This window comes from Aegilops tauschii, chromosome 5 (genome assembly GCF_002575655.3).
Source record: "Aegilops tauschii subsp. strangulata cultivar AL8/78 chromosome 5, Aet v6.0, whole genome shotgun sequence".
In the NCBI taxonomy this organism is placed as follows: Eukaryota; Viridiplantae; Streptophyta; class Magnoliopsida; order Poales; family Poaceae; genus Aegilops; species Aegilops tauschii.
Genome location: NC_053039.3, coordinates 84,386,257 through 84,399,244, shown reverse-complemented (window position 1 = coordinate 84,399,244; position 12,988 = coordinate 84,386,257). Strand labels below are relative to the sequence as shown.

The 12,988-nt window shown below is 45.6% G+C and overlaps 2 protein-coding genes across 4 annotated transcripts; one reads left to right on the top strand and one right to left on the bottom strand.

Moving 5' to 3' along the window:
* Positions 1 to 1,473: 1,473 nt before the first annotated feature.
* LOC109779453 (FBD-associated F-box protein At5g60610) lies at positions 1,474 to 3,610 on the bottom strand. 2 transcript variants are annotated; one of them, XM_020338074.4, is made up of 3 exons: positions 2,340 to 3,610; positions 2,103 to 2,237; positions 1,474 to 2,012 (listed from the first exon to the last, which is right to left on the bottom strand). In XM_020338074.4, the coding sequence occupies exons 1-3, from the start codon at positions 3,228 to 3,230 to the stop codon at positions 1,656 to 1,658; spliced, it is 1,383 nt and encodes a 460-aa protein (XP_020193663.3). In that variant the 5' UTR covers positions 3,231 to 3,610; the 3' UTR covers positions 1,474 to 1,655. The 2 variants fall into 2 exon arrangements, with proteins under 2 accessions (XP_020193663.3, XP_045084336.1); XM_045228401.1 differs by having other exon boundaries at positions 2,103 to 3,405.
* A 314-nt stretch (positions 3,611 to 3,924) lies between these two features.
* LOC109779454 (uncharacterized) lies at positions 3,925 to 10,539 on the top strand. Of its 2 annotated transcripts, none has more exons than XM_020338075.4 (2): positions 3,925 to 5,431; positions 7,752 to 8,148. In XM_020338075.4, the coding sequence occupies exons 1-2, from the start codon at positions 4,062 to 4,064 to the stop codon at positions 7,774 to 7,776; spliced, it is 1,395 nt and encodes a 464-aa protein (XP_020193664.1). In that variant the 5' UTR covers positions 3,925 to 4,061; the 3' UTR covers positions 7,777 to 8,148. The 2 variants fall into 2 exon arrangements, with proteins under 2 accessions (XP_020193664.1, XP_020193665.1); XM_020338076.4 differs by lacking the exon at positions 7,752 to 8,148 and adding an exon at positions 10,276 to 10,539 and having other exon boundaries at positions 3,930 to 5,431.
* The last annotated feature ends 2,449 nt before the right edge of the window (positions 10,540 to 12,988 follow it).

Sequence of the window (12,988 nt, the reverse complement as noted above, 5' to 3'; positions counted from 1 at the left end):
CAATAATCTTCGGCCTAGCGAAAACCGAAGACGCCTCTTCATCCATAATCAAACGGTTTTCGGTCTAAATAAGACTGAAATGATGTCTTCGGCCTAAGGAAGACCAAAAAGGTCCTCTTCGGCCTGAGGGAGGTCGATGGGGTCATACTTTTGATATTTCTGAATTAGGTCATTGTTTATCAGAATTTTTTTAAAAATCATTAAATATTTTTAAATAGATGATTAACATATTTTTTCAAATGCTAGATTAACATTTTCAAATAATTTATATAGAATGTTTTTCTCATATATACATGTAGGATATTTGGAAGTATAAACAAAGTAAAAAAATACAAAGCAAAAAAAGAAAAGAAAAAACATGAAAAAAAGAGAAAAAAAAACAAGGTTGCGGCCTCCTGCGAGCTAGGCCAGTCCAGTAGGGCGCTCCCTCAGGTGAGGCTAGCATACAACTCGTATTGAGCGAGGTCTAGGAGCGCCCGTGCGTAGCTTGTAAGTTTGCGGGAAGCGTATAATCCCTAGGGCCACGTATGTTTATTTATAGAGACAATGGGCTTACAAGATTAAATGATCGCTAGGATTCATCTCCCTCAATCCGAACCTATGGAACTTTGTTTAGGTTGAGATTGTACTTGAATTCATTAGTCCTCCCCTGGATTCATCTCCCTCAATCCGAACCTATGGAACTTTGTTTAGGTTGAGATTGTATTTGAATTCATTAGTCCTCCCCTGAATTCATCTTCCTCAATCCGAACCTATGGAACTTTGTTTAGGTTGAGATTGTACTTGAATTCATCAGTCCTCTCATGGCGAGTGGCTTGGTGAAGTCATCGACAATTAACCAGGTCTTATATTGTGGGGCAGAGGGAGTGGCAGCTAAGATCGACGGCGCAGACATACACCTGCCTTGTTTAAATGACACAAGGTATCATAGTCATATACTCCTATATAAGCATACAATCGAGAGGTCTCGAGCCTGCTGTTTCTTTCGTGGCTCAGATCGAAGCAGGTGCAGATAGCATACATGACAAAGGTACATTGCATGGAACCATTTGAGTATTTTCTGAAGGATACAACAAATGATGATCTGCAGCGGCTATTGAGAGTGTTTCAGAATCATCCAAATCCTGCTGCTAGCAGTAATCTATCTACAAATTGTTTCAGTTTTTAAACAAAGTTCCAATTTAGCAGCAAGTCTTCAGATTTCTCATCTCGAGCATATAATGAGTTCGAAAATATGTGCCAAGTATTACTCAGATAATGGTATTCAAAATCATTACAACAATCAGCAGAGTTGAACTTTAATGGTAAGATTTACATTCAGCATAGAGTTCAAGATTCACTGTTGAGCAAACGTTAACTTCAACAGTACTATTCAGGGAAATCAGGCAAGTATTCAGTGGCAACAGGCAACAAGAAAGAGACTCGGAGAACAATGCCAATAAAACATAAGGTGAAATAACACCAACACCGGAGTTAATGTAAACTAGCACAGGGTTGCAAACATGTGACCCGTCTGACAAAAGTATCATAAACAATAGTCTCTCGAATTCTACTAAGGTACCAGATGATACAAACTCAAAAGGTACTACAAACACGCTAACCACTCAGGTTTGACAAGACACAAAATGAAATAGGCAACCGATGAGAACAAGTAGCTACATATGTGTGAATGGATCAGTTAAATCCAAATCACCAATATGCTTGATATCATAAGAACTGCGGACACAAGTACCTGTTATAAAATGAAACTGAGCATCTCTGGAAACCCTGTTCTCCAGCTCAAGCTTCCTGCGTTGTTCTGCCAAGAACTTCTCATTGTTATTCCTGGTTGTGATGCCAAGTGTCACTGACTCTAGCACTTTCGCATTCAATACAAAGAATGTAAGAAAGTTAATCTGCGACTTCTTCCCCCGATATAGTTGTAACACTAACGTCTTCAGACTCATGTCAAAACATCTTAACAGATTCCGGTGTTTACGACGCCACAAATTCCCCGGTCTTGATTGAAATGACTGAAAGAACATATACAAATAATCAAAACAACAAGTTCAGACCAACAGTAGATCAAAAAGGTTGCTGAACCATTAATGAAGAATCATCACCTGAATGTACAACTTCTCCAAGCATGGAAAGCATCTCATCAACTCAATAACAGTATCCAAACTAAGATTGTGCATATCAAGAGCCAAAATCTTGACAGTTTGTACCACTGTTATCAGGTTATCAACACGCAATCCCTTTATCAAGTATGAAAGCCACAATATTAGGCCAGTGCACAGGTCAGGTGATAGGCAATTTTTCTGCACATAGAAATGCAACTGAGAAACCACAGGGCATACCTGAATAACAGTGGAGCCAATCATGAGTCTGGACAATTCACCTGACCTGCACTTATCACTAATGAAGCCTAAAGTCTCCAGTTTAGGAGCTGCGAGTACGGTTACCTGCAGAATACTGCCCCTCTCAAAGAGCAGCCTCACAAGACAAGGAGCTTTCTCAATGACGATTTGTTCAAGCAGCAGTGACTCTATCGGTATCCCATATTCTCTCACAGCCATGCATCTAATAGTTGGGGAGTTTATTTGGATGCGGCGGAAGCCAGAGCACATGTCAATCAGCAAGCACTCGAGAGCTGGGCACCCGGCAATCAGGCTATGCAGCGAGCTCTCCGAGATCATGACATTTACAAGACCGAGAAGCTTAAGCAGGGGGAAGTGAAGGTGAAGCTCATGGAAGTTGACGTCCGAGAGGTTGCATCCACCAATGTTGGCAACACGGAGGGTGGGCGAGAAGCGGAGGATCAATGCCCGCTGTGGTTTCTCTAACAGATGGTTGATGAAATCAAGCTCCTCAATGTTGTCCAGAGCGGCGGATCGGAGGCAAGCTTCCACGGTGTCTGCTGGTATCCAGTGGATGCAGGTGTTGATGTAGAGACGACGGCCGGGTCCCCGGTGGGAGGAAAGGATGCGCGAGACGACGTCGGAACGGACTTCGTTCCTGCCGGCGGTGAGCTCACGGCAGTCGAGATTAAGTGGGGCGGAGAGCCAGAGGTCGCGCCACCGGGACGCGAGGATTCGGGTGCGGGCGCCTTCCTTGGTGGGGAGGAGGGAGATGATGTCGCCGAGCACGGCGTCGGGGAGGGCGCTGATGTAGTCGGCGCATCCTCCGTCTTCTTCCACACCGGGCGAGGCCGGTCTCCTCCGCTTCGGGCTAGGACCCCCCGCATCCATTTGCACGAGGCGCACGGGAGGCTAGGGTTTGCTTCAGTCGAGACTCGAGGGGGTCAGTGTCGGGGGAGAAGGAGCGCATGGGGGCTCCGGCATGCGGATAGGAGTCGCCGGAGCCGGCCGAGCAAGGGAGGTAGAAGTGGGAGGCGGGGATGTGGAGGCCGCCCGCCGGCGGTCTGCTTGGGTGGAAATGGAAGGGGACTGAGATCCAGTGACTTCACTTGGTGAAGTCACGTTGCAACTTTAGGCTCTTCATCTTCATCCAAAACAGATCCAATGGTCCATATCACACAAAGGCAAAAGCCCTCAGCACTTAGCAGTTTTGGACGAGTGCAGGCTGAAGAAAAGAGTTCGCGGGAATCTGCTCCGCTCTCCCACGCCGCGCCGGCGTCTCGGACAGGGAGACGGCGCTGCTCCGCCGCATCGGAGAGGAAGGGGAACCGCACCACACCACAACATCTGGGAGAGAGAGCAAGGGACTCGCGCCGGCCGCCGCATCGGAGAGGAGCCGCGCGGCCGCGCCGGCCGCCGCATTGAAGAGGAAAAGGAGCCGCGCGGCCGCACCGTCGCTGGAGGAGAGGGAGGGGCGGGCTGCCGCCGGAGGAGTAGGAAGGCCACGCGTGCCGCCGTCGCCGTCGGACCTCTGCCATCCCGCATCCAGTTGAGGTAATGTGTCCCCGATTCATACAGATACCGAGGTGGAGGCATCCATGGTTGTTCTCGAGAGGAGCGAGAGAACTCTGAAAACGAAGTTGGTGCCCCTCAAAAAAACAAACAAACCCTAGTCGATTGGGGATCCCCGCCGCCGCCCGGTCCCCACCCCCTCCTCCGGCCATGGCCGCGGTCTCCCACTCCCCTCCTCCGGCCGCGGATCGCGCCTCCTTCCCTGACTGGGTCATGCTGGACCGTTTCGTGGTATGCAAGGACGAGGTCCTCACGGACGGCGGCGACTCGACCATGGCCTCCGGCAGCAACTCGAGGGGCCACAAGTTCCACGTGGGCTTCCAGCTCCACGCGCCGCCGCAAGTGTCCCGCATACTCCTGCGGGTCGAAGGCGGCGCGTCGGTCTTCGACGACTTCCACGTCGTCGCCGCTCACCGCGACGCCTTGCTCCTCCAGATGTCTTACGTCATCGATGTGCCCCGTCCCGAGCACACCTTGATCTACAAGTGCAGGATGATTGACTTCTTCCTCTACAGGGCCGGTGGGGGTGGCTCGTCCCCGCCGTCCCTCAGGCTTCTCCCCACCATCGGTGGCACCGAGGAAGAGGTCCGAGCCCGGATCAAGGCGGAGGGTTTCTTCATGACCAACCAGTGCGTGCGGAGGGCCAAGTGCCTTGATGTGGGCGTCCTGTGCCGCGGCGACGACGAGTTTGCTGTCGCGGAGCTCCAGATCACCTGGTCCAAAAAACCACCGGAGCTCCACATCTTTTGTCCATCCAGGTCCAACCGGTGGGAGTTCAAGCAGCCGCCGGTCATACTCATTGATTGTCAGGATGATATTTCCTTGGAGGATTTGCTGTTTCACTGGGATGCGGACATGGTCGTCCCCTTTGGGAGCTACCTATGCTGGGTTGACTATTGTCGTGGGATCATGTTCTGCAATGTATTTGACGACAGCCCTGAGATCCTGTTCCTTAACTTCCCTGCAAAAGTGCCCAATCTTCGTGACAACTGCCACAGCACTGGATGGGTAGATGCATGCCAAACAGTGGGCGTCACCAGCTGTGGCGCCATGAAGTTCGTTACCGTTGTGCGTTCGGATGGACAGATTATTGGAGATTTCAAAGGATCTTCTGACTTCACTGTCACGTCATGGACTTTAAGGATAACAGAATTGAACAAGATGACGTGGGATAAGACTGATGAGCTTACATCCAATGAGCTCTGGAGTCTTGATGGTTTTGCCTCAACTCTCCCACGCACCCCGTTACAATTTCCTGTCATCAGCATGAATGATCCAAATGTTCTATGCTTTGTGCTGGGCCAGAGGGTAGCAGAACACTGTTATTACGATCACTGGTCTGTTTCCGTTGACATCAGCAGAAAGACAATCAAGGGTTTCTTCCCATATGTCAATCCTGAACTAGAAGAAACTGATGTATCTTGTGAGACCAAATTCTCGAAAGCAAAGTACTGGTACTTCGAGTCATTTCTTCCTGCTGAGTTCTCTAAGCACCTGAATCTTCTTAGCGACAGCGCCAGGTAATTACTTACTCATCTGTGCTGAGGTTCATTATGGCTAGCTATTGTGGAGACATGGTATTTAACACTCTTGCCTACCGTTTTGATGTATGAATGATCAAGCCTTATGCTTTTCCTATTGATAACGTGAAATTGTCTCTGTAAAACTGTGTTTGGCATTTAAGACAAATTTGTGAAACACACCCTGTTATTCACAATATAAGTTCAGGACATTGACATGGTTTTCAGTAATACTTTGACCGTAACAGATCTAGTAATATGAATATGATGTTGTCCTGATTGGTAATTCTTTCTATACTGGTGGTTGAACCTATGAATGTTTTACTAGCACAAATTCTGAACTTGTTATATATTTGAATCAGAATGAGTATATCATCAGTAGATACGGACGCAGGGAAAAACTACTTCCCAATTTTGCTCATGAATTATTGGTCGCGGTTGCTGCCTGTCGTTCAACCAACAAGTAGCATTTTTTCTGAACTGGAAATACATAAATGAACTTACTAGTGTTTGTTCCCTGCACCTTCATATTTTAGCAACTTAAGCAACATCTTGTGTTTGTAAGGCGCCTCTTTCGGCATTGCTCATAGGAGAGATACCAAGGTATAGATAAGCCCAGGAAGCCTTCGGAGAAGAGAGGTGCATGGATTTTGTTTAATAGAGTATGCAGCTTCCTACCCTGCTCCCACCATGATGGACTCCATAGTCCATTTGTTTTGCGATCCACGGCTTCTGTAAGAGCATCTCCAACCGGACTGGGCTAATTTGGCCACTCATACGTCTGCAGACGTGTCTGGACAGTGTTCAGGTGTGTCCACTTTGAACCCTTATTTGTCCATGCACGCAGCCATATCCCCCATGTTGTCCGGTCAAATGCATATGATTGATGGGGATGGAGAGAGAAAGAGAAAAGAAAGAATAAATAAAGAGATAAAGTGGTCCGGGGTGGGCCGCGTCCAACGTGGCGGACTGCCCGGACACCCTCATATCCTCCCCATATATGAGTTTTGAGAGCCAAGGAGGAACAAGAGGCTTATAGGCAATTGTTTGGTTGTGAATTAGGGGCTTTACCTTTTACTTACCTAGGTATACCCATTCATCATCGTAAGCTCACGAACAGAGAGTGGAAATGTATCGAAGATCGGTTCGAAAAGAAACTTAGTTGTTGGAAGGGCAAACTTCTGTCTTATGGAGGCCGGTTGATTCTTATTAATTCAGTGCTCACAAGTTTGCCGATGTTCCTACTATCTTTCTTTGAGGTTCCAGTTGGGGTTAGGAAAAGGCTGGACTTTTATCGGTCAAGATTTTTTTGGCAGAGTGATGATCTAAAAAGAAAGTATAGACTCGCCAAGTGGGATATTATTTGTCGTCCCAAGGATCAGGGGGGGTTGGGTATCGAGAATCTTGAGGTCAAGAACAGATGCCTGCTTAGTAAGTGGCTATATAAGTTATCAGGTGGGACTGATTCGACTTGGGCACAGATACTTCGTAACAATTATTTGCAATCCAAAACTTTGTCACAGGTGACAATGAGACCAACTGATTCGCCATTTTGGAAGGGGCTTATGAGAGTTAAGACAGCCTTCTTTAATAGAACAAAGTTTATAGTCGGCGATGGTAACGATACTCGCTTCTGGGAGGACACCTGGCTTGGTGAGACTCCTTTGGCATTACAGTACCCAACTCTGTATCGTATTGTGCATCGCCGTGATGCGCTTGTGGCAACGATTATGCAGGCCACCCCCTTAATATTCAGTTTAGGAGGGTGCTTGTTGGTACTAGATGGGAAGCTTGGCTTCATCTGGTGCGTAGACTGATGGAGGTTCAGCTACAACATCAGCCCGATCAGTTGTGTTGGAAGCTTACTAGGTCTGGACATTTTACCGTTAAATCGATGTACATTGATGTTATTAACTCGAGTGTCATTCCTAACTCCAAACATGTTTGGAAAGTCAAAGTTCCTTTGAAAATTAAAGTGTTTATGTGGTTTGTCCATAAACAGGTCATTCTAACAAAGGACAACTTGGTTAAGCGCAATTGGACAGGATCTACTAGGTGTAGTTTCTGTGATCGGGATGAAACCATTAAGCATCTATTCTTTGAGTGCCCGTTGGCAAGAATTTTGTGGCGCTCAGTGCAAATTGCTTTTAACATTACTCCTCCGAGTTCGGTCGGGTCATTATTTGGAACGTGGCTGGATGGGATAGAGTCCGGTACAGCTAGACACATTCGTGTAGGAGTTTGTGCGTTGTTATGGGCAATTTGAAACTGCAGAAATGATTTGGCTTTTAACAGAATAACTACTATTCATTTTTTGCAGGTTGTATTCCGTGCTACGGCGTTGATCCGTATGTGGTCCATACTCACTCCGACGGAGGCCAGGGAGCGTTTGGTTACTGGATCTGTCCGGTGGGAGATGGTAGCGCGGGATATATTCAACCGGTTTGGATGGCGGTCATGTAATAGGATAGGCAATTAGTTTCCATACCTATTTTTCTGCCAGCCGGTTGTGGCTATATGGCCTTTTTTTGTGTGTTTTTTCATGACGAGGTCTATGTGAGCTCGACGTAGTTTTCTTTTACGACTTCTCGACATTGTTGAACTTATTTTATTTATCTAAGTGGCCGTATGCATCCACCTGATGCAGAGGCCGGGGAATCACCCCTTTTCCAAACAAAAAAAACATATGAGTTTTGAGGGTTCGTGGACAGCCCGGAGATGAGAACGGTTTGAGGGGTCCAGTTAGGTGGTGTTTTTTCTTCTCATATTCTCCCCACATATGAGGGCAGTTTGAGGGGTCCAGTTGGAGATGCTCTAACGCACTCCCCTGCACCACCACGGCCATGGGTCTTCTTCACCACCAAAACTGCAGCTTTAACTTCTGCTGACAATCACATGTAGGTCTGGCTAGTGCGCATAACAGTCCATTGGAGCACCAGCAGCCCATTTTGCCATACTCTCATAACTGGAGGAAAGGGAGGACAATTAGAGGGTTTAACCTAGTTTTATGAGCCAAGGCATAAATGTGGCTTCATAGTCCTGAAGATACCCTGCAGTATATGTCAGAAATATATTCAAAAGTATTGTATAAATTCCTGACAGTATATGCCTTCGTTATTGGGTATAAAATACTTTTGTACTATCTTCGTACCAAAATATAAGACGTTTTTGTAGGCTAAACTAGCCTACAAAGACGTCTTAATTTTGATACGGAGGTAATACTTGTTTGAAAATTGGATTGGTTCCTCTTGCCAATAGTGAATAAGTTGCTATCCTCCATTTGTAATTCTACTATTTGCTATTTTATGTTGCCCACATTATCATATGCTGCCTGCACTCTGCATGAACATCTAGTCTTGTACATGCGTGACGTGCGTATATTTCTAAGTAGGTAATCATGCATATTGATTTTCTTTCAGTTTGCATTATCAGGATGGCTTATGTGTAAATGTAGAAGTTCTCATATTGGTTAAGTGTTTTGAGATGAAGTGTTAAGTGTTCCATTTGATTGCTTTTATAGATCGAATATTATAGCCAGAACCACATATTAGGTGAAGTGCCTAAGCTTTTTGAGATGAACTCTTGAATAAGGTGTTCTTTTTCAACTTGAATTCTTTTATAGAATGGCATAGGTGGAACCAGAACCTTTTATTTTGTGCAGGATCTTATGTTTGAGTTCATTAGTTGCAGTGCTTATATATTATGCATCATGAAAGCTAGCACATTGTAGCTAAATTTTACATGATTGGAAAGCCCATTTAAGTGTAAAGCTTATGCTTGCTCATAGTAAAGTAGATCACACAGTTAACCGAATTTGACCGGTGTGTTGCCTCATTGTTCTGGCCAGTTCAAGATGCTGCTCTGTAATCACTGTTGTTGTTGTTTTGATGAAATTAAGTGGGTGTGGTTTACTTCTTCAGACTGCCACATGAGGAACTTAAAATGCATGGTGAATTCGATTTGATTGTCTACGGAATATGTACAATTGCTGGACTTAAACAGGTTGAGGGGCAAAATGGATTGGTGCGGTTGCATCTGTCTTCTAGGTGCGTTAGTTGGGTGGAGTATTGGTCTCATCTCGGTTGAACCCTCCATGTGTTCTGTGTGGCTCTGTGATTGCAATCTCTGTGTCCCTGTCTTACCTGTTTCATCCGCCCCCAACCTGATATACGTCACTGTGTTCCCCTTCTATCGCGCCCCCCCCCCCCCCCCCCCCCCCCCTACATCTCTACCTTTGTCGTTGCGTTGGGCACAAGATGCGTGTTCTGCTGTCTCTCAATCCTTGTACAACCAGTGATCTGCAAGAATATCAGCCTCTTGGGAGTTGTCCCTTTGTCCGTACAATTGGCTGGTGATCAGATTCGCCTAGAATTCCTGCTATATACTTTGCCTTCCTTTATTCGTTTGGTTTTTTGGTTCAGAATTTCTCTTGGATCCGCAGCGGGTGATGATGTCACTCTGGTGTGAGGTTCCTCCCATTATTATTTTTTAAACATGAAGAACTAGGTCACACACTCGAAACAATTTTCTGTTTTATTGAGGAACAGAGAGCCTTATTAGGTCAACAATTCCACGTTCAGTATAAGGTGTAGTTTCAGCTAACAATAACAAAGTTGTTCTATGGACTAAACCATCAATGTGTTGCTCTATAAAAGGACATGCCTTTACTGGATGACTTGGATTATCTCTAATGTATTTATGGCAGACACATAGTTCCTGTTTTGACAATTGCAGGCACATTTTTTAGCTAGTACTGGACTCTTCATTCTTTTTGCACTGTACCCGTTTGAAATCAACAGTGGATATTCTGTTGACTGAACGGTGTGCTGAACTTGTTTGTGCAGGACTGACCTCCATACTTAGCGAAGAAGACCTGAAAAGAGGAAGCTTATGGAAGGTAGTGAGCTTGCAGGATAAACTTTAAGGCAATATTTGTGCAAACATTAAGACAAGCAATGCTGCGAAACACCAAGACTGCATGCTACTGCAAGAGCTGAAATTGCAATTATGTTTAATGTGAACCCTGATGTATTTGCCACTTTCTAACGAATGCTAGACCAACCCATGTATGTTCACGATTATGTTTAAGGTCGTTATCTTAGAAATCAGCATCTGGGGTTTATTTCTGGGGATTTTAGTAACACGAGATACTCCCTCCGTTCCTAAATATAAGTCTTTGTAGATATTTTACTATAGACTACATACAGAGCAAAACGAGTGATTCTATACTCTAAAATGCATCTACATACATCCGTATGTGATCCATAGTAAAATCTCTACAAAGACTTATATTTAGGAATGGAGGGAGTACATTAAGACCGAGAACCTATGCATGCACCCAAGCGAGAAACACCTCGTAAGTGCCTATGCCTCTTCGGTGAGCACCATTGTGAAAAACGTGGAAATAAAATTATATAGTTTGTATGCCATAACATAGTGATTTATTTTTTCCCGAACAAGCAAAAGCCTTGCGTGTCGATGTACTATTAGATAGGAGAAAATGAGAGTATGTTACAGAGTTAGTTGGTTACATGGATGGACAGCATGGGCGGGCTACCAGTACGCTCCCTGTGGACACATCGCCCGCAGCCTAGGGACACTGTCTCCAAATGTGCGCCAGCCCAGCCGCCCCAGAGAGTTTCCAAAGCTGCGCCTCATTCGCGATCTCACGACATACCCCCTGTGTTCCTAAATGTAAGACATTTTAGAGATTTTACTACGGACTACATATGGATGTATGTAGACATATTTTAAAGTGTAGATTCACTCATTTTTGCTTCATATGTAATGAAATCTTTAAAAGGTCTTATATTTTTAGGAACGGAGAAAGTAACTCCGTAGCAGGACGATCGAGTCGAACCCCTTCATGGTCGGGGCTGGTAGCGCCGCTTGTGAATCAGGCCACCAGGCAATCAGGGCGGGGCGAAGGGGTTCTACATGCGCCAAGCCGCATGATGAGAAGGTGTCAAAAACCATACTTAGGGTATCTCCAATGGTTGTAAGATAATTGTTGGTAGACTTTACCACATAGGATTTTTGATGATGTGTCATACCATAAATGAGGGAAGAGGGGAAAGTTGTATGTACATGAACCAACACCCCTTACACAAGCTCCAATGTAGAATGAGAGAGTATCTTATTTATCATCTCACATCTTATTGGGCAAACTAGATACAACCCATTGGACTTGTTGTATGTTAAGGTGTTGGTTGATGACATGGCATATTTTACCAACAAGCTAACATACTAACCGTTGGAGATGCCCTTAACGGGCGAAAACACATCCAGTGGCGATATGATCAGCAGGGGGCATGCGGTGTGGGACTCCACGCCGTGCCGATGCATGTGGTCGGTTGTCCAGATGCGACGCCGCATAACAAAGCCCGATGTGAAGCTTGCACTTAGCCGGTGTATATTGTGGGAATTGCACGATGTATTGCTCTTCGTGCATAGGCACGTATATATGATGTACAAAGGTGGGCCACGGACTTCAACTATATAAGGAACTAGGAGGCGGGCCCAATACACAACATGCACATAACACATATACTCAACACACACCCCCCTGCAGTCGAAGCGGCACCGCGGCTGACGCAAAGACTGGACCGGAACTCCTCAAATGACGTCGTAGGCAAGCCCTTGGTTATGATATCGGCAAATTGTTGGGAAGTAGGGACGTGTAAAACACGAATATGGCCAAGGGCCACCTGTTTCCTAACAAAATGAATATCCAACTCAATATGCTTGGTCCGTCGATGATGCACCGGGTTAGCGGAGAGGTAGACCGCCGAGACGTTGTCGCAGAAGACCACCGTGGCACGGTCAACAGGACAAAAGAGCTCCTGAAGCAGCTGGCGAAGCCACGAACACTCGGCGACGGCATTGGCCACCGCACGATACTCAGCCTCAGCACTGGAACGAGAGACCGTAGGCTGCCGCTTGGACGACCCTGAGATAAGTGCGGGTCCAAGGTAGACACTGAAGGAAATATGCCCTAGAGGCAATAATAAAGTTGTTATTTATATTTCCTTATATCATGATAAATGTTTATTATTCATGCTAGAATTGTATGAACCGAAAACTTAGTACATGTGTGAATACATAAATAAACAGAGTGTCACTAGTATGCCTCTACTTGACTAGCTCGTTAATCAAAGATGGTTAAGTTTCCTAGCCATGGACAAGAGTTGTCATTTGATGAACGGGATCACATCATTAGAGAATGATGTGATTGACTTGACCCATCCGTTAGCTTAGCATTATGATCGTTTAGTTTATTGCTAATGTTTTCTTCATAACTTATACATGTTCCTATGACTATGAGATTATGCAACTTCCGAATACCGGAGGAACACTTAGTGTGCTATCAAACGTCACAACGTAACTGGGTGATTATAAAGATGCTCTACAGGTGTCTCCGATGGTGTTTGTTGAGTTGGCATATATCGAGATTAGGATTTGTCACTCCGATTGTCGGAGAGGTATCTCTGAGCCCTCTCAGTAATGCACATCACTATAAGCCTTGCAAGCAATGTGACTAATGAGCTAGTTACGGGA

Bases quoted from the DNA above. Each gene is read 5' to 3' on its own strand.
- LOC109779453 (XM_045228401.1), bottom strand. From the start codon at position 3,230: ATGGATGCGGGGGGTCCTAGCCCGAAGCGGAGGAGACCGGCCTCGCCC. The intron at 2,013-2,102 runs GTGATGATTCTT...ATGTTCTTTCAG, and splicing joins TGGAGAAGTTGTACATTCAG to TCATTTCAATCAAGACCGGG.
- LOC109779454 (XM_020338075.4), top strand. From the start codon at position 4,062: ATGGCCGCGGTCTCCCACTCCCCTCCTCCGGCCGCGGATCGCGCCTCC. The intron at 5,432-7,751 runs GTAATTACTTAC...CATTTTTTGCAG, and splicing joins CTTCTTAGCGACAGCGCCAG to GTTGTATTCCGTGCTACGGC.